At 31.3% G+C, this 23,501-nt stretch overlaps 2 protein-coding genes across 2 annotated transcripts; both read left to right on the top strand.

The window, feature by feature from the left end:
* Nucleotides 1–5,886: 5,886 nt before the first annotated feature.
* Nucleotides 5,887–6,899, top strand: LOC25496954 (uncharacterized). The gene has a single exon (XM_013597703.3). It carries the CDS (start codon nucleotides 5,949–5,951, stop codon nucleotides 6,534–6,536), a length of 588 nt encoding a protein of 195 aa, XP_013453157.1. The 5' UTR covers nucleotides 5,887–5,948; the 3' UTR covers nucleotides 6,537–6,899.
* A 6,158-nt stretch (nucleotides 6,900–13,057) lies between these two features.
* Nucleotides 13,058–14,230, top strand: LOC25496953 (uncharacterized). The gene has a single exon (XM_013597702.3). The coding sequence runs from the start codon at nucleotides 13,157–13,159 to the stop codon at nucleotides 13,745–13,747; it is 591 nt and encodes a 196-aa protein (XP_013453156.1). The 5' UTR covers nucleotides 13,058–13,156; the 3' UTR covers nucleotides 13,748–14,230.
* The last annotated feature ends 9,271 nt before the right edge of the window (nucleotides 14,231–23,501 follow it).

The raw sequence follows: 23,501 nt of genomic DNA, 5'->3' as shown, positions 1-23,501 counted from the left end.
TCTAGCTTCAAGAGATTACCATTGAATTAGTAAAAATAACAACAATTCTAAACAAATCTTAAATCCATTAAGATACCCTTCCAAGCTTTTTTCTTTTGCATAAAGTAGGGAGGGCTTTCCATGTGTTCATTGACAAGCACAGATATGTATATAAGCCACATATATAACTATATAATGAACATTAAAGTTTATAAAGTCCCTTTTATCCCATTCTTTACTAATTGAAGCAACAATTCCAAGTTTTCCTATACGATAAACCAAAGCAAACATGTCTTTTTTGTCTTTTAGAAAATGGTTCCACTAATGCCACTTCCACTACTTTCAATATTTCTTTTTCTTATGTAAGAAATGGACAAACCAATCCACTACTACCTACAAATAATTTATCACTAAATAACGGTCCCTTATCAATGCGACTATTGTAAAGTTTACTATATATATATATTTTTTTGGTTACAAAAGTTTACTATATATGATAAGTCTTATGTCTTCACAATTATTCCCTTAAATATAGGAGTACTTGTTTAATCCAATATGTGATTATAAAATTGAATAGTTATTTTCTTGTTAAACAAGATTATATAATAACATATTTTAATTATGTCTAGGTAATGTAACTATCTTAGCTCAACTACTTTTACCGGTTATCATTCATTATTCATTAGTAGCATGTTTACATTCAAGAGACATGTTGATTTGGTAGTACTTACTTGTGTTGAGGAATAAAAAAATTATAGTGATAAAGAGGTTGAAAATTCAATATTTACATTTCACACCCTTAACATAATACTTCTAATATTTACTATTAAAAAGAAATATGTCTGGACATAGTTTAAATACATATGTCTGGCCTGGACATAGTTTAAAGAGTTGTTGCATTGCAATTTGGCACTATCAATTATTTAGCACTTTTTCATTAATTAAACCTTTCCCATTTTCTTCGATAAATTTTTCTATTAAAAGCAATGTGATATATTAGATATGTTGCTAAGCAAGAGGTAGGATTATTATAATTATTTACTACTTTTTCATTAATAAAGACTTTATATCGTTTCCTTCAATAAAAAACTTCAATAAGCAATGTTTCCTTCAATATGGGCTCAACTTTGGCGATGAGGACAAGGTGTTTCATTTAGAGGGATTTTTTCGGGAGGAGTGGTGGCGATGATGGGTTTGGATACCATTTTTCAGCGGTTGTTTCGTGAAGGAATTTATTTCAGGTGGTGTTGTTAGGAGGTTTTTATTTTGGTTTTGATTTGTGGTTATGGTGTACCGTCTATATGCGGCACCATTTGTATCTTGTTTCGTCCATATAATTTGCATGATATTGATGTGACTACGTGTCTTAGGTGTACCGTCTATGTGATTGATATTGATGTTTCGTCCATACCATTTGTCTTGGTTTTGATTTGTGGTTATGGTGTACCGTCTATGTGATTGATGTTCAAAAAAATGATATTGATGTGACTACGTGTCTTAGGTCAATAATGATTAATGTCCATATAATTTGCATGCCATGTGTTGAAAAATGATTAGCTATTGCAAAAGTATATCTCAAAATTACCATCAATTAAAAAGGTTAAAAATATCAGCAATAGCTAAAAGCAAAACTTATGGTTCAAAGTGATGAGTTTGTAAGGTAATTGTATAAGTAAGTTACACGTTGGTTATGTGCATCAAGTATCAACTAGTTTATAATGAATCAATGAAAACAATGAGAGGAAAAAAAGTGCCACTTATAGTGATTGCCTTCAATTATAGAGCACTACCATATCTCAATTTCTCACCAACTTTTTATTAGAGTAATCTTATCCACTAGCTAGGGTTTTGCTTTTTCCTTTTTCTTTTGTTAAATTTCTACTTTTCTTCATGTATTCTTTTAACATAAAACTGCTAATAAAATGCACACGAGTTCATCCCCGTGAGCTTAACTCAGTTGATAGGGATATTGCATTTTATATGCAGGGGTCGGAGTTCGAATCCCGGACACTCCACTTTTCCACAATTAAATTATATGAGCTCTAGCCACTAGGGTACTTGACCAAAAAAAAATGCACACTAGTTCCCTAAAAATAAAAATGCACACAAGTTTTTGTTTGTATTTCATCAACCAAATGCGTTAAATTACAATTAAGGAAAATGCTAGATATCAAGAATGATTTTATAAGAAAGATTTAAGAATGACATGGCACAATAATCACCTTTAGATTTCAGTCTCATTTATTAATCTTTCATAAAAAAAAAATTACATAACACCCACCACCCCATGATTTCCGGCCAGGCTGAGATTTTATTGGCTAACATTAATTTCAGGACTATTTCTTGATAAAATCTAAGGGTGATTATTCTGCCATGTCATTCTTGAAATTTTCTTGATAAAATCTTTCTTGATATATAGCATTGCTCTATTTTTATACATACTCCCTTCGTCCCTTAATGTAGGCACCCATTGTATTTTTCATATTTTTTAAGAAAAGTTGTCAGTGTAATTAATGTGTCTGTTTTGTATGTTAATATTACGAAATTGTCCTTTGTTTGTATGTGTATTAAATTTGACTTTTCATATTTCAAGACAAGATAGTAGTATTAATTAGGGGTATGTTTAAGAAAAAAAATAATAAATGCATCTAGTAATTTGAAAAGGGGTTTACATTTACGGACAAAAATAAAATCAAATGGGTGCTTAGATATAGGGACGGAGGGAGTACATCTCTCTACACTATTTTCTTTCTCATTAAAACCATGTCCCCCATGTATATCAGAAGCCTTTTTCCCGTATCATTCTCTTTCAAGCGAAAATCCACTTCAAATCCCTTAAATCCCCAAAAATCAAATGTCGAAATAATCACACTCCATAACCCCAATCGAAACCCCCTCCTGAATAATACCCATTAGAGAAAGCAAGCACCAATTTTCCATTTCTTTCTATTTTGGCTTAATTTACAAAAAAAAAAAAAAAAAAAAAAAAAACAGCTTTAATCTGTAATTTCTGTAATGGATACATACATGTAAAAATCAATGTATTCTTTTCTTTCTAATTTTGAATCTCCGTTTTAGCTGAAGGACTCATGAAAGAACCCTAATTCACGCAGATCAAGCGAATAGAAACCTTAATTTGAGGGTTTGGAGATTTTGGTTGCTGGGGGTTTGAAAATTAAAAGGGGGAATAAACATGCAGTGTGAAATTTGTGTTGTTAGATAGTAAATGAAAGTGATGTTTTTTTTAGTGAAAAAAATTGTTATTGTTATTGTTATTGTTATTATGATTATGATTTTTGGTTTTTTAATTTTATTTTCTAGATTTTTCTTGTTTTTTTTTGTTTTATTTTTTTGTAAGGATCTTTTAGTTTTGTTATGAACACGTATTAATGTTATGATGAATATGAAGAAGAGAAAATGAGAACGGATGTGTTGTTGAAATCAAGGAGAAGAAAGAAAAAAGGAGAAAGGAAATAAATACAGCGTGAAAGGCAACACAATAAAAATAGTGAGATGTTTAATTTGATGGTTCAAAAAATCTAATAAAACTAGTCTATGGTGGAACATATTGAGAAAATTGTAGAGATACACGGTAACCATCAGTTGATATGACATCATTTAAAAACGTGGCACATTATTATTGGATGTAGGGTTAACTTCACCGAAAAAGTCAATTGAATAACTTCACCATAGAATTTTCCTTATTTTTTCTCCTTAATTTTTTTTATTAAATTAGTATTTCGGGCTCCTTATGAGTATTCATTTTTGTCGGAAAAAAAAAAGAGAGTAGACATTAATTGTAGAGCAATGCTATATATCAAGAAAGATTTTATCAAGAAAATTTCAAGAATGACATGGCAGAATAATCACCCTTAGATTTTATCAAGAAATAGTCCTGAAATTAATGTTAGCCAATAAAATCTCAGCCTGGCCGGAAATCATGGGGTGGTGGGTGTTATGTAATTTTTTTTTTATGAAAGATTAATAAATGAGACTGAAATCTAAAGGTGATTATTGTGCCATGTCATTCTTAAATCTTTCTTATAAAATCATTCTTGATATCTAGCATTTTCCATCATAAAAATAATATGTATAAATAAAGAAAGAGAAGGTTGTACCAAAAAAAAAAAAAAGAAAGAGAAGGAAATATGAGAGAGATGAATGAGTGATAAAGAAGAGAGAGAAATGGAATTATAAGAAAAATCATATGTAGAGGGTGTACCACAATAATATAGAGGCCAAATAAATCTAACTGTTAAGATCATGAAATAAATTTGTCTATGATGGAACATATGGAGCAAGTGATCCATATTAAAATTTTTCCATTATCTAACGTGTCATCACTTAAAATCTGATTGGTCCATTCAAACGACTTCACCGAAAAAGTCAATTGACAAAAGTATCTAGCATATCACTTTAAAACTCACCTTCAAACATCACCCCACATAATCCTCGTATATATCTAAGAGCAAACTAAATCGCTAGCCTTAAACCAAGCTACAACAGTAGTAGAATTTGGAAGAATTTCAATACACTAAGTGACCAATATTTCAACGTAATCGTTTCAATCTCTAATAACAGTTTTAGTGGCAAGCCAGAAATTAAAAAAACACACACGCACTCAATGGTGAGACACCAAAATTAACTTTAAAATTTAGACGTTAAGTTTATGTTCTAATAAGTATTAAATACAAAGTTGATCATTAAAAAACTAAATTCATATCTTAAAATTTTAAATTAATACTCTACATATTTCGAGTGATTTGAATTTATCAATAATAGACTTATAAGTAATACTTTCACTAACTTTTCCTTCAATATAAACTTTCATGTTATCAATTAGAAACTCACCTCCCATCATATTTATCAACCTAATGTTGATAATCCTCATTGCTGAAAATGATCTATCAGTTGTGAATATAGAAACTAGAAGAGTCATTATAAGGCAAAACAGTCTATCAATCAATAAGTAAATTTTGTTGATGTTAGTTGCAACCAAACACCAACAAAATTCTTTAATACTTGATAAATCAACAATCAACAAGGGGAAAACAACAATGAAACACTTTTCAATTCAATAAATCAACTGGTTTAAGAGGGTTTCCTTAGTATAATTATTTCAGTCCAATTTGAATAATTTGCACTTTATTATTTCTGTTTTGAATTTTCAGCCCATTAGGGTTTCACTAATATTTAAACACTTGAGTTGTATTTGAGAGGTAGTTTTTATTCATTCAATATTATTTCAAAGAGTTTTATCAAGTTCCGTGGATTCCGAACTATATTTTCACAGGTTTGTTGCTTGCAAATTTGTTTCTTTTCAATCTATGTTTTGCATTTGTTAGCCTCCGCTTTCGACTGCGCCTAGTGTCCGACAAAGGTTATATTAGATCACTCTTTCTCATACTTCTGTGGGTCACAACGGTTGATTTGGGCCACCATTCCACAAAACTGAAAAGGACATATTCAAAACACAATTCATGATCAAGAAAATGAGTTACCGATGAAAATTCATGCCATTCAAAACTGCCTTAAGAAAAGACCGCTCAATCATTCCATCATTGAAGGAGTAAAAAATATAACTATCTATGTAAATAACATTTGTTTTTTTGCTCATAAAGAAAAATTTATGTGTACTATTTTTCTGACAAGGTAAGCAATAGTGTGCTATTGTTTTGACCAATTTTCAACTGTTAAAAAGAATTTGGCAACTGCGATATAACTGAATTTCTATGGCTATAAATAGTCAATGCTCATTCATTGCAAAAGTTGAACTTTTAAGGTAGTGTGGTTATCTTTTTAGAAACACTTAATTTTAAATTTATTATAATCTATTCCTTATAATTATATTTGGAACCCCTTTATATACCACCAAACTCTAACTCTCATATCACAAACCATATCAAACATATTACATCCCATTCACACACACATTTACACATTCTCATTCTCTCTCAACAAAATAAAAAATGGATATTGAAACAAACCAAGCAATGGTAGTTACAAAGAAAGTATGGAACACACTACGTATAATTTTGTTCATGTTTACAAAAAACATTGCCAAAAGCAAAATGGTAGCACAATTAAATCTCTTGCTAAAACGTGGCAAACTCGCCGCTATCAAAGCCATAGCCAACACTCTCACTCTCCGCCACCACTCGTCCGCCTCCTTTGTCTCTCCCCACGACTATGAGTTCAGCTGCAGCAACAGCCCCGCGTTCATTAAATTCCACAACAAAAATAAAAACCACCACCATGGTCGCCACCGCAACGATGTTTCCACCATTCAAAAGGTTCTTGAAATCCTCAATGATGTTGATGCTTCTTCATTTTCTTCTCCTTCTCCTTTAGTGACATTTCCTGGATTTGGAAAAACTCCCATTGGGAAAAAAATTAGAGTCACTGATTCGCCATTTCCTCTAAAGGTAGATGAAGGTGATGATCATAGTTATGTTGATGTTGCAGCGGAAGAATTTATTAAAAGGTTTTATAAGAATCTTAACTTGCAAGAGAAATTAGTGGCTTTTCAATCACCTTACACCAACCGCGACAGATAGAACATCATTAGTCTAGTCAAATATCGACGGTTGAATTGAATTGATACTCAGATTCAATTCAATTAATGAGATTTGACTGGACTAATGGAGGGATAAACAACATTGGACTAGTTTTTATTCCATCTATTTAATTAGACACATGTTACAACTTTTTCTTTCTTTTCCATATGTATAAGCGCCTTATACATTTTACTACTTTGTTAAAAAGTCACGTGATGATGGTTTTGATATCATGTGATCATGGTTTTTCTTTGCCCCCTCTTGGATCATGGTTTTTCAAGATGGAGAGGTGATGGTGGTGCTTATGGTGTTGGTCTTTTTGTAATTGAACAGTGTTAAAATCACATTATGGTTTTGGAGCTATGTAATACTTGTCTTTTTGTGTGTGTATATATATATATATATATATATATATATATATATATATATATATATATTATGAATGTTTTTCCATTTCTTGTGTGATAGTAAAAAAGTTTAATTTTCATCGGTCATTGATTATTAATATATGTTTCACCGTTTAAAAATTAACATTTATTCATGTTTATTATACAATTTTGGTTATCTGATATCAATTTTGGGGAGAGGAATTTTTACAAATTAAGTCATGATAGTGAAGCTATTATGCCTCTTAACTCAAGGAATGAGATTATAAGAAGGGTTAATTGTTTCATGGACAACCAAATATCTTCTGATTGCTAGTAGTACGTAGGAGCGTGGTGGAGAATATATATTGGAAGCCACCAAATATAGGATCGATCCATCTTAATACCGATGACGCATCTAAAGGGGGATATATAGTTGGTTGTGGAGGAGTGTTGTGGTTTCACAAAAGGATTGGGGAGTCGTAATGCATATGTAGCTGAGCTTTGGGGTGCGTTTGAAGTTCGCTAGAGCTCGTGGTTTTAATAGAGTGGAGCTTCATGTTGATTCTTTGTAGTGGCCACTACATGTTGGATTTTATTGCAAGACATTAAACGTTGGTTGGATGTGAATTGGGAAGTTTGGATTTATCCTTCGTAGAGACAAGCTCATGCTTGTGTCGGCACTTTTGAAAATATAGCTTGTGTGGGAGGTTTGACTTTGATGTTATATGAAAATGGTCCTGCTCAAATTAATATGTTATTTTTAACTGATTTAACTTGTGTTTCTACTCCGCATCTTATTAGACGGTAATTATTTCTTTATTGGACTTATGCCCTATTGCTATCCAAAAAGTGAGAGGAATAAGAGAGGATCCTAATTCGCAACACACGGTCTAAAATTAAATTTTGAAGTTGATTATGCATGAATTGTCTTCTCCATTTTCGATCTCTTTTAACATTAACACTCAACATATCAAATTTTTGACGTCATTGTCAGGAATTAAAAAAAGTTTAAATTTTCGAAGTTTTTTTCAAAAGTTGTTAAATTTTATTTTTTTGTTTACTAATAGTTTTGGTGATTACTAGTAGGTGTGACTTAAATGTACAAGTCACTATCGTCGCTAGGGTTTCATGTGTATTCTGAAATGGAAAGGACTTTTAGGAGAAGAAGAAATTTATTCAAACCTAAGACAAATGCTAACTTGGAAAGCCTAAAATACAACTTCATTATCAACCACATCTCAAAGAAACCTAGATATGTGTGAAGCAACCCACATGTATAACCAAAGCAACAAAGATAAGAAAGTAGAAAAATCAACACACAAAGTTTTTTTTTTACCTAGTTATGATAAATTTATCCTACATTTCGGGGAGAGAGCGGGTATCTAGTCCAAAGGGCTCTACAATTCACTATAAAATGTGTGATACAAAGATGTTACAAGAAATTATATCCTAAGCTCAAAAAGAACAAGCTCTAATTTCTACACACTTTTCAAGTCACTCAAACCCACGATGAATCCTAAGAAAAAACAACAAAAAAATAATTTTTAACATTTTTCTATTGAGATCTCACTACCCAAGGTATTTGTGAAGTGTTTTCCAACCTAAGGATTGCTCTCACTCAACCCTTACCTTTTTACTATAAAAGTTCTCTCCTTTGGTTTTGATAAGATTCCCACAAGAATGAAAACTTATATAGTGCATTAGACCCATGAAATCCGAGCCACAATTTGATGGATCGCGCACAATGTAGAGCTCGTACCACAATACAATACTGAACTTGATCCACAAATTACATCACGATTTGACCTCTTCATGAAACAAAAAAATGCACACCAGAACCTCTAAATTGTTGAATCAAATCGCACCACAATTAACACCAATCGCACTACGATTTTGACAAACCTTCAAAATCAAATTTTTAATCAATTTCAACACAAAGCAACATCTCTTTTTTGTTTTTTAGAAAATGGTTCCACTATGCCAGTCCCATTACTTTCTATATTTCTTTTTAGTATAAGAAATGGACAAACTAATCCACTACCACCTCTAAATAATTTCACACTAAATAATGCTCCTTAACACTACGACTATTGTAAAGTTTGCTATGTATGAGAAGTCTTATGTCTTCGCATGTATTCCCCTAAATCTATACAAGTACTTATTTGATCCAATGTGTGTTTATACCATTGAGTGGTTATTTCCTTTTTAAGCAGGAATATATGGTAACACATTCTAACTATGTCAAGATAATGTAACAATCTTAGCCTAAATACTTTTACAGTTTATTATTCATTAGTAGCATGTTCAGATACATATATGACATATGGTGATTTGGTAGTACTTAATTGTGTTGTGGAATTTAAAAATTATAGTGATAAAGAGGTTGAAAATTTAATTTGACCCTCAGAATTCTACTACTAATATTTGCTATTAAAAAAAAGTAATAGTGTCTAAAAATAGTATAAGGAATTGTGGTAGAGGTGTTACATCACAATTTGCTGCTATAAATTATTTAGTACTTCTTCAATAATTAAACTTTTATCATTTGCTTCGATAATTTTTCAATTAAAAGCAGTGTCATATATTAGATTAGATATGTTGCTAAGCAAGAAGTGGGATTACCAAATTATTTAGTACTTTTTCATTAATTAATACTTTATCTTTTCCATCAATAAAAAATTTCAATTTAAATTAAGCAATGTAATATATTAGACATGTTGATAAACAATAAGTGGGATCATTAAAAAAAGAGTTCCTAAAAAAAAAGTGGGATTCTTACAAAAATAAAAGGTTTGATTATTAAATAAGAATAAAGAAAATTAAAATATAAAATAAAATATATATATATATATATATATATATATATATATATATATATATATATACACACACATCCTCCGATCACTATTAAAAGCAAAAATCAACATTTAGTTTCATTTATTAAATGATGTATGTAGTCTATAATAAATACTATATACATTATTAATTGAATGAATATAAAATATTGATTTTTGCTTATAATAGTGACCGGATGATGTATATAGACATCAATGAGACAGGATTGCATATCAATGTCAAATGGAATGTGATTGATGTTTCGAAAATGATATTCATGTGATCTACGTGTCTTAGATAATTATGATTAATCTCCATATAATTTGCATGCCATGTGTTGAAAAACTATTAGCTAATGCAAAAGTATATCTCAAAATTAACTATAAGAATTAAAAAGATTAAAATATCAGCAATGTCAAAAGCAAAACTTATGGTTCAAAGTATTGAGTTTGTTAAGTAATTGTATATGTAAGTTACACGTTGGTTACGTACCTTACATACATCAAGTATCAACTACTTTATCATATTATGAATCAATCAAAACATTGAGATGAAGAAAGAGTCACTTATAGTGATTGCATTCAATTATAGAGCACTATCATCTCAATTTCTCACCAACTTTTTATTAGAGTAATTTTATCCACTAACTAGTGTTTTGCTTTTTGCCTTTCCTTTTGTTAAATTGCTACCTTTCTTCATGTATTCTTTTAATATAAAAGCTGCAAACAAAATGCACACAAGTTTTTGTTTGTATTTCATCAACCAAATGCACTAAATTTAGGTACGTACAATGAATGTCTACTCATAGGGAGCTTGAAATAATAAATTTAATAAAAAATAATTGATTGTTTGGATTTACTACAATATAATTTATAGTATCTAGCATGTAACTAAAATCCCCTTCAAACAGTAAATAAATCATCTTCAAATATCATCCGCATATATCTAAAGCAGACTCAATTGTTAGTCTTAAATCAAGTTTTGACGATAGTAAAATTTAAAAGAGCTTCAATGCATTAATTGATCTCTAATAACGATACCAGTCATGAAGCTAAAAATTAAAAAAAAAAAAAATATATATATATATATATAAGTGGGAAACAAAAATTATTTTAATATATAAACGTAAAATTTATGTTGTAATAACATTAAACATAAAGTTAGGAGTTAAAAGTAGGCCGGACGTCGTGACCCAGATTCGAATCCGAGACCTCACAGTTGGAGAATACCGATATCATCTAGCTGGTTAGCTCTACAAAAGATGAGGTTGTCAAATGCTTCTCTTGCAATATGGAATTCATGGAGAGTGTTCCTTTCAATAGCTCTAGAAAAAAATATCTGAAAAAATTTCAGCACACAAATGGTTGACAAAGACCACCATTCAACAAAACTGAAAAGGACGCCTTAGAAACACAAATTCATTATCAAGAAAATCAGGCGTTGATGAAAATTGATGCTATTCAAAACTGCCTTAAGAAAAGACTACTCAATGAATCATGCCATAAGCTTTAGACTATATCTAATATCAAGCCCACATACATTTAGACCACTATAAGAAACATATAACCGTGATTCAATTTTTTTTTTCTTTCAGCAAGATTAACACCAAAAGAGAGATTTCATCTTAGACACCAAGTAATTTGATTAACATTACTGTTGTTTTTGGATTTCCAAACTGTTGTATTTGGATTTTTAAATTTTGTTATCTACCGAAATTGTTATTAGGTTGAGTTACCACCAGGTCGCTCTCTTTAAGACGTTTCGTGGCACTGGCCAAAATTGTGCAAGACAGACTATCAACCATGCCGTCTCCAGGATAAAACAAACTCAACTACAACTGTGCGGTTAACTACTGCATTGTAGAAAATCCTTCGAGATTTACACCCTCAAATATGGTACTAAAACCACTCTTTAATATTGAAACCACTTTAATATGATATTGTCACCACTCTGTTATGGTGCCGAGACCACTCAAATATGATGTTACCACCATTCTACCACTCAAATATGGTGATACCACCATTTCTCCTCAAGTAGAAAAATATTGAAATAATTTTTATATACCTTTCTTAATTCCGACGGGACATTGTTATTCCAAATAGGGACTATGATCTTAAAAGTACTCTTTATTCCGAAGGAACATATATTATCGAAGAGACTATGTTTTAAGACCATACTTAATTGCGAAGGGACATTAAACCGAAAAAGGGACTATGGTCTTAAGAAGACTCTTAATTCTGAAGGGATGGAAAAAGGAGATGAAGAAAAGAAAGACTCGTCAACACAAGTCAAGAAAGGGAGAAGAGAAAAAGAGTTCCCGACAACTCAATGAAACTCTTTGGTGTGTTTTTGAACTGAGTGGAGTCCTCTATTTATATAGAGATTCTGTAATTGTTTTAACAAAAATTGCGACAGCAGTTACTCTAATGGTTAAGATTAAAAGGGAGTTTATCCATTAATCAGTTCGACAACAGTTGTGGATATGATCAAAAGAAACAGATCCACAAAAGTGGAGGAAACAAACTATTAGATTTGAATGAATGAAATATAAGAAATTCAATTTAATTATTATTCTTATCACAATCACCCTAAACTAAATTTATGGAAAGTGATATTATTGAATAAAAATAATAATTACTATTATTTTTATCATTACCAAGTATTTAAAACTAAATACCACAGTTTAAACACTACTAATTTGTAAGTTTTATTTTATGTGGAACCCCACACTCTATTTTTTCAATTCACACAAAATTAGATCAAAGTATAATTATTTGATGTTTAATCTTCCAATTTATTTTCCAACATCACATTAATGTTCAACAATTACGATATTAATATAACATACATTTCTTCTTCATATATTTCTTATAACTAATCTCTCTTTCTCATAATATATGTATGCATCCATATTTTAGAAATGCAAAAATGAAGAAATCTTGAATGAGTAAAAAAGATAAGGTTATCTATGTAAATAACTTTTGTTTTTTAGCTCATGAAGAAAAAGGAGTGTACTATTTTTCTAACAAGGTAAAAAGCACTGTGCCATTCCTTTGTACAATTTTGAACAGTTATAATTTGGCAACCACAATATAACTGAATTTGTATAGCCATAGCAGTCATTGCTCATACATTGAAAAAGTTGAACTTTTAAGTAAGTGTTGTTCTCTTTTGTTTCTTTTTTTGGCAGGTAGTGTTGTTATCTTTTTAGAAATGCTTAATTATAAATTTGTAATAATCTATTCCTTAATGGATAATTATAATTTGTAATTGGAACCCCTTTATATACCACCTAACTCCAACTCTCTATCACAAACACAAACCATATCACAATCATATTACACACGTTCACACATTCTCATTCTCTCTCTCAACAAAACAAAAAAACACTCACAAACTCATCAAACCGTTACAACAATGGAAATTGAAACAAACCAAGCAATGGTAGTTACAAAGAAAGTATGGAACACACTACGTATAATTTTGTTCATGTTTACAAAAAACATAGCCAAAAGCAAAATGGTAGCACAATTAAATCTCTTGTTAAAACGTAGCAAACTCGCCGCCATCAAAGCCATAGCCAACACTCTAGCTCTCCGCCACCACTCGACTGCCTCCTTCGTCTCTCCCCACGACTACGAGTTCAGCTGCAGCAACAGCCCCACTGCCATTAAATTCCACAGCAAAAATAATAACTATCACCGCGGCCGCCACCACAACGATGTTTCAACCATTCAAAAGGTTCTAGAAATCCTCAATGATATTGATGTTTCTTCTTTTTCTTCTCCTTCTCCTTTAGTGGCATTTCCTGGTTTTGGAAAAAGTCCCATTGGGAAAAAAATTAGAGTCACTGATTCTCCATTTCCTCTCAAGGAAGAAGAAGGGGATGATCATAGTCATGTTGATGTTGCAGCTGAAGAATTTATTAAAAGGTTTTATAAAAATCTCAAATTGCAACAAAAATTAGTTGCGATTCAGTCACCTTACAACAACTCCCACAATAGATAGAATATCATTAGTCCAGTTAAATATGCACGGTTGATTTGAATTGATATTCAATTCAACTACTGAGATTTAACTGGACTCATTTTTTTCCATCTATTTAATTAGTCACGGGTTACAGCCTTTTTGTCATATGTATAAGCACCATTTACATTTTACTACTTTGTCAAGTAAAAAGTCACGGGATGATGGTTTTGATAGCACTTTATTTGATTTACTATGATGTTGTGGTTTTTTCCTTGCTCTCTCTTGGATCATGGTTTTTCAAGATGGAGAGGTGTTGGTGGTGCTTATGATGTTGGTCTTTTTGTATTTGAATAGTGTTAAATTCACACTATGGTTTTGGAGCTATGAAAAACTGTCTCTTGTATATATCATATATCTATTTGGTATAGATACATGTATCATATATGTATGTTTTTCATTGGATACTATTATTAATATATGTATCACAGTCTAAAAATCTACATTTATCTCATAACGATTAAACAACACCTGTACTAAGATGAAATTTTAAAGTTAATTTCACTCGCTGAATCTCGAAACATGAGTTGTCTGATTGAATGTCTAAAACGACCATTAATGTAGCATGTATATGCATCGTTGAAGGATACATAACGCCAATTATTTCTGCCGTTCAAAATCAAAAATCTTCCATAGAACTCAATAAGTCGTGTCTAACGCAAACTTATTTGGCCTAAAAATTGAATGCGATCCACGCAGTTACATCTTATCGCTGTAATGAATATTAGTCGATTTTAAATCAGTGTCGAGATTGTTTAATACTTATTTTATGAAAATGTAATAAGAACTGGAATCTGAAACCGATGTTGAGATCTAAAACTACATGTAACCTTAGTTATTTTCTACATAGGGAGACGGCTTACGTTTTGTCATACTATAAAATCAAGGGTTAAATATGATTTTGGTCTCTATAAATATACCAACTTTTCGTTTTAGTCCCTCTAAAATTTTCCTTCAACTTTTAGTCCCTTAAAAATTTTCAATCTTCACTTTTGGTCCCTCCTTTAAAATAAAATCATATGTAGAATTCGTATTTTTGAATAAAATTTTGCAGAAAAATTCATAATATTATAAGAATCTCTCCCAAAAAAATTTCGAATTTTTTAAAAGAACATGAATTTAATATGAATTTTTATATTTTTTATGGTTAAAAGTTCATATTAAATTTATGTTTAGTTAAAAAAATTCTAATTTTTTTTTGGGAAATATTTTTACAATATTCTACACATTTCTGCACAATTTCATTCAAAAATACTAAAATTAACTTTAAAATAGGGACCAAAAGTAGTGATTGAAATTTTATAGGGACTAAAAGTTGAAGGAAAATTTTAGAGGGACTAAAAGGAAAAATTGGTATATTTATAGGGACCAAAAACATATTTAACCCTAAAATCAATGTACTATTATTTTTTAGGGCGAAAATCGGTGTACTATTATTTTCCGACTAATCAGTGAAAGAATCACTGAGATATTCTTTTGTAGATACAATTTTCAATTGAAATAATTTGGAAGTCAAACATTGCTATATCACTCACATATTTTGACTGCCATGTAACTGAACTTTTGTATGACCATGGTAGTCAATAGTCATACATAATTATACATCGTTGTACTCTAGAGACAGAGTCCTTGTATATGAGATGTACTATGACCCTTAGTTAGGACTATCATATCCAAAGAATGAAACATATAATCATTTTTTAAAGAGAAGTGATATTTGTACAATTAATTTTTTACAACTCTTCTCACAATTGTTTTTTTTCCTCTTTTTATTGGACTAAAACAATAGAGAGAGAAAGAAGAAGAAAGAAAATAAAAACACATGTGAGTATGAGAGAGAGGGTAGTTTCAAAAGTTGTCAAAAAATAAATATATAAATATCATTTATCTTTTCCAAAATATGTGTACATTCGCAAAAAAATAAAATAAAACAACATAATTTAACAGCGTAAAACAACATAATAAGTTGAGCGATGATGTAGAAAAAACATAATAAGGTGAGTGATGATATAAAAGAACATAATATCATATATATGATCGATGACGAAAGCGAAAGGAAAGGTGATTCAAGATCTTTTTTGAGTTTGATCCTGTTGTCATGCCAACTCACATGTGTCTATTGACAGGGTAGTAAGAATAAGTTCATGACAACCTTTTGGTGCTCAGATCTACCAAATAATTTTCATAACTTTGTGTTGTCTTTTATAGCAAATGAACCGAACACATCTATTTATACGAGTTTTTGGGCATCGTGAGCTACATAAACTGTCGATGCAATATGAGCAATCGAAAAATCATGTACTTGACAGGTTCAGTTTGTAAAATCGTGTCCTTCACCCTATAAAGCACGAGTTTTAACACATGTAATTTAATATCAGCAACATACAGTAAATATAACAATTTTAAATACTTTAAAATAAAAACGACATAATATGTAACACCCCGTTTCCCAAAATCAATTTAATTATAATTATAAAATCAGAGTTCAACACCAAACAGCATGTCACACTACTAAACATAAATTCTTAAATAGATTAAAACTATTTAACAACATCCTTCATAAAACTTCATTAAACTGCAACGGAATATTCTTCAAAATTAAACTCTATTATCCAACATTAATCTTGGCACTAGGCCTCAACATAAAAATTCAACAATAAACATGGACTACGTTAACTTGTTCCAAAATTTGATACATAGGTAGAAATTTAAACTATAAATCCCATCCCACGCATCAGAGTCCTAGACACATTGAGCCACCACCAACTACTCAGGATCACCTGCAAGTTACCCATAGGAAGGGCAACATTTTCAAGCAGAAGGGGTGAGATTCACAACAAAATATAGGTAAAGAATACATCAATTGAATCTAACACCCTATCATATAATTCATCCACATTATTATTTACATAACATCATTTTCGCATCTTATCGACAATATTAATTCATAAACTTCTCAACAACAAATGCAACTTATCACCACTCCACTAAGACTCCTCTAAACACCCATGCATGTGGTACCAAAAATCAGGGCCGTGACCCACACCGTTGTCGAATGGTTAAAGCATTCTCATCAGGACATAAGTCCTCACCACTACACCACTTTGAGTAACTAGTACTCCACCACTTTGAACGACTAAGCATTCCAGAGCCAAAGCTCTCCCACTGTTATGTTTATGCAACTAATCCCCTTGAGTATATCTACATACCAACCAACCTATACATATACATAATATATGATTCACCATCCAATTTACAACTTTAAGGGAATTTTAATTAAGTACAACGTACATTCAGTCAGCATCCATTCATCACAACCAACCAAAGCATCCAGGGAAGTATATATCAGCATACAAGCCATGCAATAATTCAACCAAATAAACCATCCAAACAACAACAGAAATCAACCAACAAAATACTGGGCAGCTCGCCTCGCGAGCACATCTGCTCGCTATGGCGAGCTCAGAAAATCAAGTACTCGCCATGGCGAGTTGGAGGCGAACTCGAGGCGAACAGAAATATGGTGCTCTCGGGAAAAATGCTATTTTTCTCACTCAAACCTCAATTCTAAGCTCCCTAATCATCTTTTAAACCTAAAACTTGCTCCAGTCCTCTTAGAAATCATCTAGGCACATGAAACTACCCAAAATACGGCTTATAACAACATTTTAAAAATCCAGATTTTCACAAGGCTACTCGCCATGGCGAGTTGTATCACTCGCGAGGCGAGCGATGAACTTCTGTACGGGCAGAATGCAGGTTTTTCCCAAAAATTCCATTTTTCCTCAATTCACTCCCCAAATTAGTTTACAGATATGCAATGAAAGGTTTTATGCACCCAGAACCCACTTCTAACCTCAATTCCACGATTCCTACACCCAAAACCCCTTAATCAACCAAAACCTAACTTCTCCCAATTCTCACATAAACCTGTTAGAACAAAATCAGAATTCAGAACCTATAGAATTGCGGTAAACCTCACCCTTACCTTAGAATTGCAGAATAAACACAGCAGAAAATGGTTCCTAAGCTCCTCTCCCTTGCACTAGCTTTTCTCCCCAAAACTTGACTGTTTTCACGTAAAACGTTTTTCTCTGTTTTTCTTTCCTTAACTCCCAAAGTGTAACTCCCCTAATTAGCAATTAACTCCCACTAACTATACTAATTATTTCATAACCCCCAAATTCTAATTAATCATATTTTCCACTTATTCTTATTATTTAATAAAATAATCATATAATATATATATATATATATACACACCACATAACTCACCAAAACCAAATAAATAACACCACACAATTAAAAATAATTAAATAAAAATTAGAGTGTTACATAATACACTAACATAAAACAACATAATGAAGTGCAAACATAAAAGGTCATAGATCAGCCAAACTTATTTCTTCATCTGGTATATCTACACGAGTCCTAATTTCTTGAGTCCGGTCAAACTTATTCAAATATCGTCAAAATCTTTGACCAATTCAGTGTTCAACTCAATTGGTCCTTTAGTACTATTCTGACCAAATATCAATAACATGGTTTTCACATCATCGTCATCCCTGAGCTTCATTTGGATGAACTAGATGCTTCCAGTTGAGTAGGTTGTGGACCACAGAAAAATTATGTACTTGACTGGTTCAGATTATATAATATGAAATTTACATCACCCAAAAAAGTATGAATTTTAACATAGTCTAGGATCAGTTTCGATTATATAATCCGAACAATTATAGGTATATTCTGAATTATATGATCTGAACCACCACATAAACTATACAATGGCTTGATCATCAAGCACGACTCATTTAACATGTTTTTTGGGTTCGACAACAAGAATTAACTGATCAACAAGACTTTAAAATGTTTTTTGACCATGCATTGAAGGATGTTACACTCTATGTACTAATTATTCAAAAATTCATCTTATAAATACCCACCAATCTTTTACAAATTCTCATTTCATCTCACATTTCCTCCTTCTCTTTTCTTCTACATTGTGCTTCCATCATTGACCTTTGATGCAAAAAAAAAGGTTACTATAATATTTTAAGAAATGTATGAATGGTTTAAGGGCATGTCAGTTTGTAAATTTGAACCATTTGTCTGAAGTGAAGGTTGATTTGTCTAGGTGTGGAGTTGACCATCAAAGTTTCATTCTCTCTAGAGAGGAAACAAACCTTACTCGAGCTTTCTTCTCTGATGACAGTACGTCAACACTAGTTTTTTAGTCATATTTGTGTCCTTTTTGTAATGTTTTGAGAGTCAAATGTTTGAATACATGGATAAATCAGCTCAAGATTCACATAAGAGAAGTTTTGCACAAATTGGAGAAGAATGCAAGAATTTACCTGAAGATGGACCTAAATCGTGCCACAATGGACCTGAATCATGGCACGTTTGAAGCGTGGAATTTACCTGAAAATACTAGAAAAATCATCGCACGATGGATGTGTAATGTGCCATGATGGTTGAGTAAATTTGCTGCCACGTAGGATTAATGAGCAAATCGTGCCACGATGGTCTCGAAACGTGGCACGATGGTGGGCTTTTCTGAAACTCTAATTCTTTGTCTATAAAAGTCAGATGCAACCAGAAGCTTAGTATGCGATTTTAGAGACCTAAACAGAGCATAGACAACACCAGGAAGTTGAAGAACACGTAATGGATCTCACCCAACTAATAGTTGGTTCTGATTTATGTATGTTATATTATTTCTATGTATTTGATTGTTTAGTTATGAGTAGCTAAACTCTTAGATTGATTAAGCCATGAGATGAATCTTTGTAATATGTAAGTATGTAATTTGTTAAGAACTCTCTTTGACATCAATGAAAACCTAGTCTTTATTTAGAATTATTTGTGTTCATTGCTTTTCGTATGATTGTTTGCATGACTATTAACCCTAACTTCTTTCAATCACATAAATTTATCTTAGGAATTGAATGACTACTAACCCTAGCTTTTAATCCTGAAATAGTAATTATGTTAATTCAACCTAGGAACCTAGATATAGAAAATTGAAGGTTATGACATATGGATTAACGTTCTCACCATGCTTCCGCAGTTATTCAATCGGTTTAAGAGATTAAAATGTTATAACTTACGAAAGGGTTTTGAGTTAAGAGATTGATCAAAACCACTTAGTTAATCCGTCGTAAAGCTAGATTAATTTCTTTGAGAGAGAAGAGAGCCAAATTACTCACAGTGAGCAATAAAGAATTCGAAAGGCTTGATCATCTGTTTTAATCCAATTATCAACCCATTTTATTTACTTTGTTTAAGTTTTATAAAACCAAATCCAACTGTCCTAGGGCAACCCATAAATTTCATACATCCTTTATTTTAACTAACTTGTTAAGTAGAAATTAACAACGGTCCTCGTGGATATGAACTTTAGTACTACTTCGATAGTTTTTTTGGTACACTTGCCAAATATTTATCATTCCCCGTCTATCCTTTTGTACCACAGATTTAACATTATGTGTTCAATAATTTAGCATTAGTTGTTTAATAATTTTGTGAAATAAGCTTCGATGTTAATGTAATAATTTTTTTTTGTCTCTTTAAACAAATTTTCAATTATATCCTTTTAATATTACATGTCAATGTTGTTCTAAAAATTTGGACAATACAAAATTTTAGATTGTATAATCAGAATAAATGATATTTAAAAAAAAAAAAGGACACGTAAGAAACTCACAAATGCTCACAAGGTAGAAAAAATAATTTAGTCATTTTATTTTTGTCCTAAATTTCGTGTATACCAAATTGAAATTAACATGAATTAATCTAGGAAACTTCTTCTCAGGAAAGGATAAGAGATTCCACTTTGTATCTGGCCTAGCTATATCCCACACGTCTTTTCTCTTTGGTCCAAAAAGGAGAAACCATGCTCCTTCCTATTAAAATAAGCTCCAAGAATCTGATATAATACGTAACTTAGTATAGCTTCAAAATATTACTATTAAGTAAAAAAATATTAATTCTATACAAATCTAAAATCCATTTAGATATCGTTCAAAGCTTTTCTCTCTTGCATAAAGTAGAGAGGGCTTTCCATGTGTTCATTGACAAGCACGGATACGTGTATAAGCCACATATACAATTATATATAATGAACATTAAAGTTTATAAAGTCCACTACTGCCACTTCCACTGCTTTCTATATTTCTTTTTTATATAAGAAATCGACAAACCAATCCACTATGTCACACTAAATAACGGTCCCCTATGTCTTCATATTTATTCCCCAAAATATACAACTATACTTGTTTAATCCAATGTGGTCTATATCATTGAGTAGTCATTTTCCTTTTGCACAGGATTATATAAAAACATGTTTTAACAATCATAGGCTAACTTTTGTGTAAAAAAAAAAAAAATCATAGGTTAACTACTTTTACCCGTTATCATTCGTTATCGACGGTGCTACCATAGAAAATACATTATTTGAAGATGGTGATGACATAAATACATTCCATGCTCTTAACCTAACTCAAGTAGAAAAACTATTCAATAGTCATCGTTAACCGTTTTGGCCAGAAATCTTTATGGTTGCTTTTTCCAATAAACGTTAGTTGCATTTCTCTATGTTATTTGTACCAGTAAGTAACTGGTTTATGGATGAGTGCTCATGGAGTAGTCGATATGGCCCTGAACCTACACGTCTATGACTTCGTTTCTTAAGAAATTTGCGCAACGGAGGATTCTAAATTTGAGACTTTCTACACGAAAAATATTCTTCTAAATGAAGGTATGCGTGCATGGATGGCGACTCAAGATCAACCTAATAAAAGTTTTATACTCCCTGATCAGGAGATTCTACCACGTGTAAACGCTCTTCAATGAAACTGTTGCTTTAGCTGTTCGTGACCAAGAAACTATTGTTTGGCCGAGAATGCCCAGTTTATCAACATATCTAGTAAACTATAAATTAAAATTAGTTAGTACTTTTTCATTAATTAAGACTTTATCTCGTTTCCTTCAATAATTTTTTTTCAATAAGCAATGTTATATGTTGTATGTATTGGTAAAAAGAGAATAGGGATTATATTTGTCTAAGAAAAATGTGGGGTCATTAAAAAAATAATTCCTTAAGGCTTTGTTTGGGTGTTTGGAGGGGAGAGGAAGGAAAGACTTTAGGGGAAAGAAATATAGAGAAAAATTGATGAGAAATCTGTCACATTTTTTGAAAGAGTATTTTAGAGAGTGATAAATTAATGCTTATGATTAATATATTTTTAATTTTAAGAATATTATAACAACACAATTAAATTTAAAGAATTCATATAAACTCTCTCAAACCCCCAAAAACCCTAGTCCAATTCAACTTGTTTAGTTCCCTAAAATGAGGAGAGTTTTATATTTTGAAGAAAAATAAGCCCACAAAGAGCTCCTTCCAATGTCCTCTATTTCTTCCACTAACTCCTTCCTTTTTTTTTTTCCTTCTTTCCCCTCCAAACTCGCAAATAAAGCATAAAACATAAGTTGGATTATTAAAAAAAAATAAAAATTGGAGTTATTAAAAACAATAAAGAAAATTAAAACAAAATCGATATATTTATATAAATTGTTAAGAGTGAGACAAGTTTGGATATCAATGTCAACACAAAAGTGATTGGTGTGCAAAAAATGATATTGATGCCACTACGTGTCTTGTGTCAATAATGATTGAAGTCCATATAATTTGTATGCCATGTGTTGAAAGATGGTAAGTTTATATCAAAATAACTCCAAGAATTAAAAAGGTTAAAAATATCAACAATGGCTAAAAGCAAAACTTATAGTTCAAAGTGATGAGTTTGTTAAGTAATTGTATATGTACGTTACACGTTGGTTACGTGCAACAAGTATCAACAAGTTTAAAATGAATCAATCAAAACATTGAGAGGAAGAAAAGGCCACTTATAGTGATTGCCGTCAATTATAGAGTACAACCATATCTCAATTCTTCACCAACTTTTTATTAGAGTAATTTTATCCACTAGCTTGTGTGTTTGCTTTTTCCTTTTTCTTCTGTTAAATTGCCACTTTTCTTTACGTATTCTTTTAATATAAAGCTGCTAACAAAATGCACACAAGTTTTTGTTTGTATTTCATCAACAAAATGCGCTAAATTCAGTACAATGAATGTCTACTCATAGGGAGCTCGAAATAATAATAACTTAATAAAAAAGAATTGATTGTTTGGATTTACTACAATGTAGTAATTTATAGTATCTAGCATGTACCCAAAATCCCCTTCAAAGAGTAAACAAATCACCTTCAAATATCATCTGTATATGTCTAAAGCAAACTTAATCGTTAGCCTTAAATCAGATTTTGTGTATAGTAAAATTTAGAAGAGCTTCAATATATTAATTGATCTCTAATCACAACACCAGTGACGAAGCCAGAAATTTAAAAGAAAATAATATACGGGTGGGCCACTAAAATTATTTTGATATATAAACGTAAAATTTATGTTGTAATAACATTAAATACAAAGTTGGGAAAGATGGTCTAGCCTGATTTTTTTTAAAGTCAAAAGTATTTTGATGATTACCCGGATAGATTTTTTTTTGGGGTGGATCCTAACCCACCTGGGCGTATACATATCGTCGTTACTAAACACAATGCCCCATATATCGTTGATCGGGCGATCATCATCATCATCATCATCAATAACTTTCTAACATGGTGAACGACGAGGGTTTCAAGAAATAAGGGAGTTGAAAAACTTAAAATTGTT

This window comes from Medicago truncatula, chromosome 6, assembly GCF_003473485.1.
Source record: "Medicago truncatula cultivar Jemalong A17 chromosome 6, MtrunA17r5.0-ANR, whole genome shotgun sequence".
In the NCBI taxonomy this organism is placed as follows: domain Eukaryota; kingdom Viridiplantae; phylum Streptophyta; class Magnoliopsida; order Fabales; family Fabaceae; genus Medicago; species Medicago truncatula.
The sequence above is the reverse complement of the archived record's forward strand: the minus strand, read 5'-3'. Positions and strand labels throughout refer to the sequence as shown.

What these genes read in the sequence shown, in the direction of transcription:
- LOC25496954 (XM_013597703.3), top strand. Translation starts at nt 5,949, where the DNA reads ATGGATATTGAAACAAACCAAGCAATGGTAGTTACAAAGAAAGTATGG.
- LOC25496953 (XM_013597702.3), top strand. Translation starts at nt 13,157, where the DNA reads ATGGAAATTGAAACAAACCAAGCAATGGTAGTTACAAAGAAAGTATGG.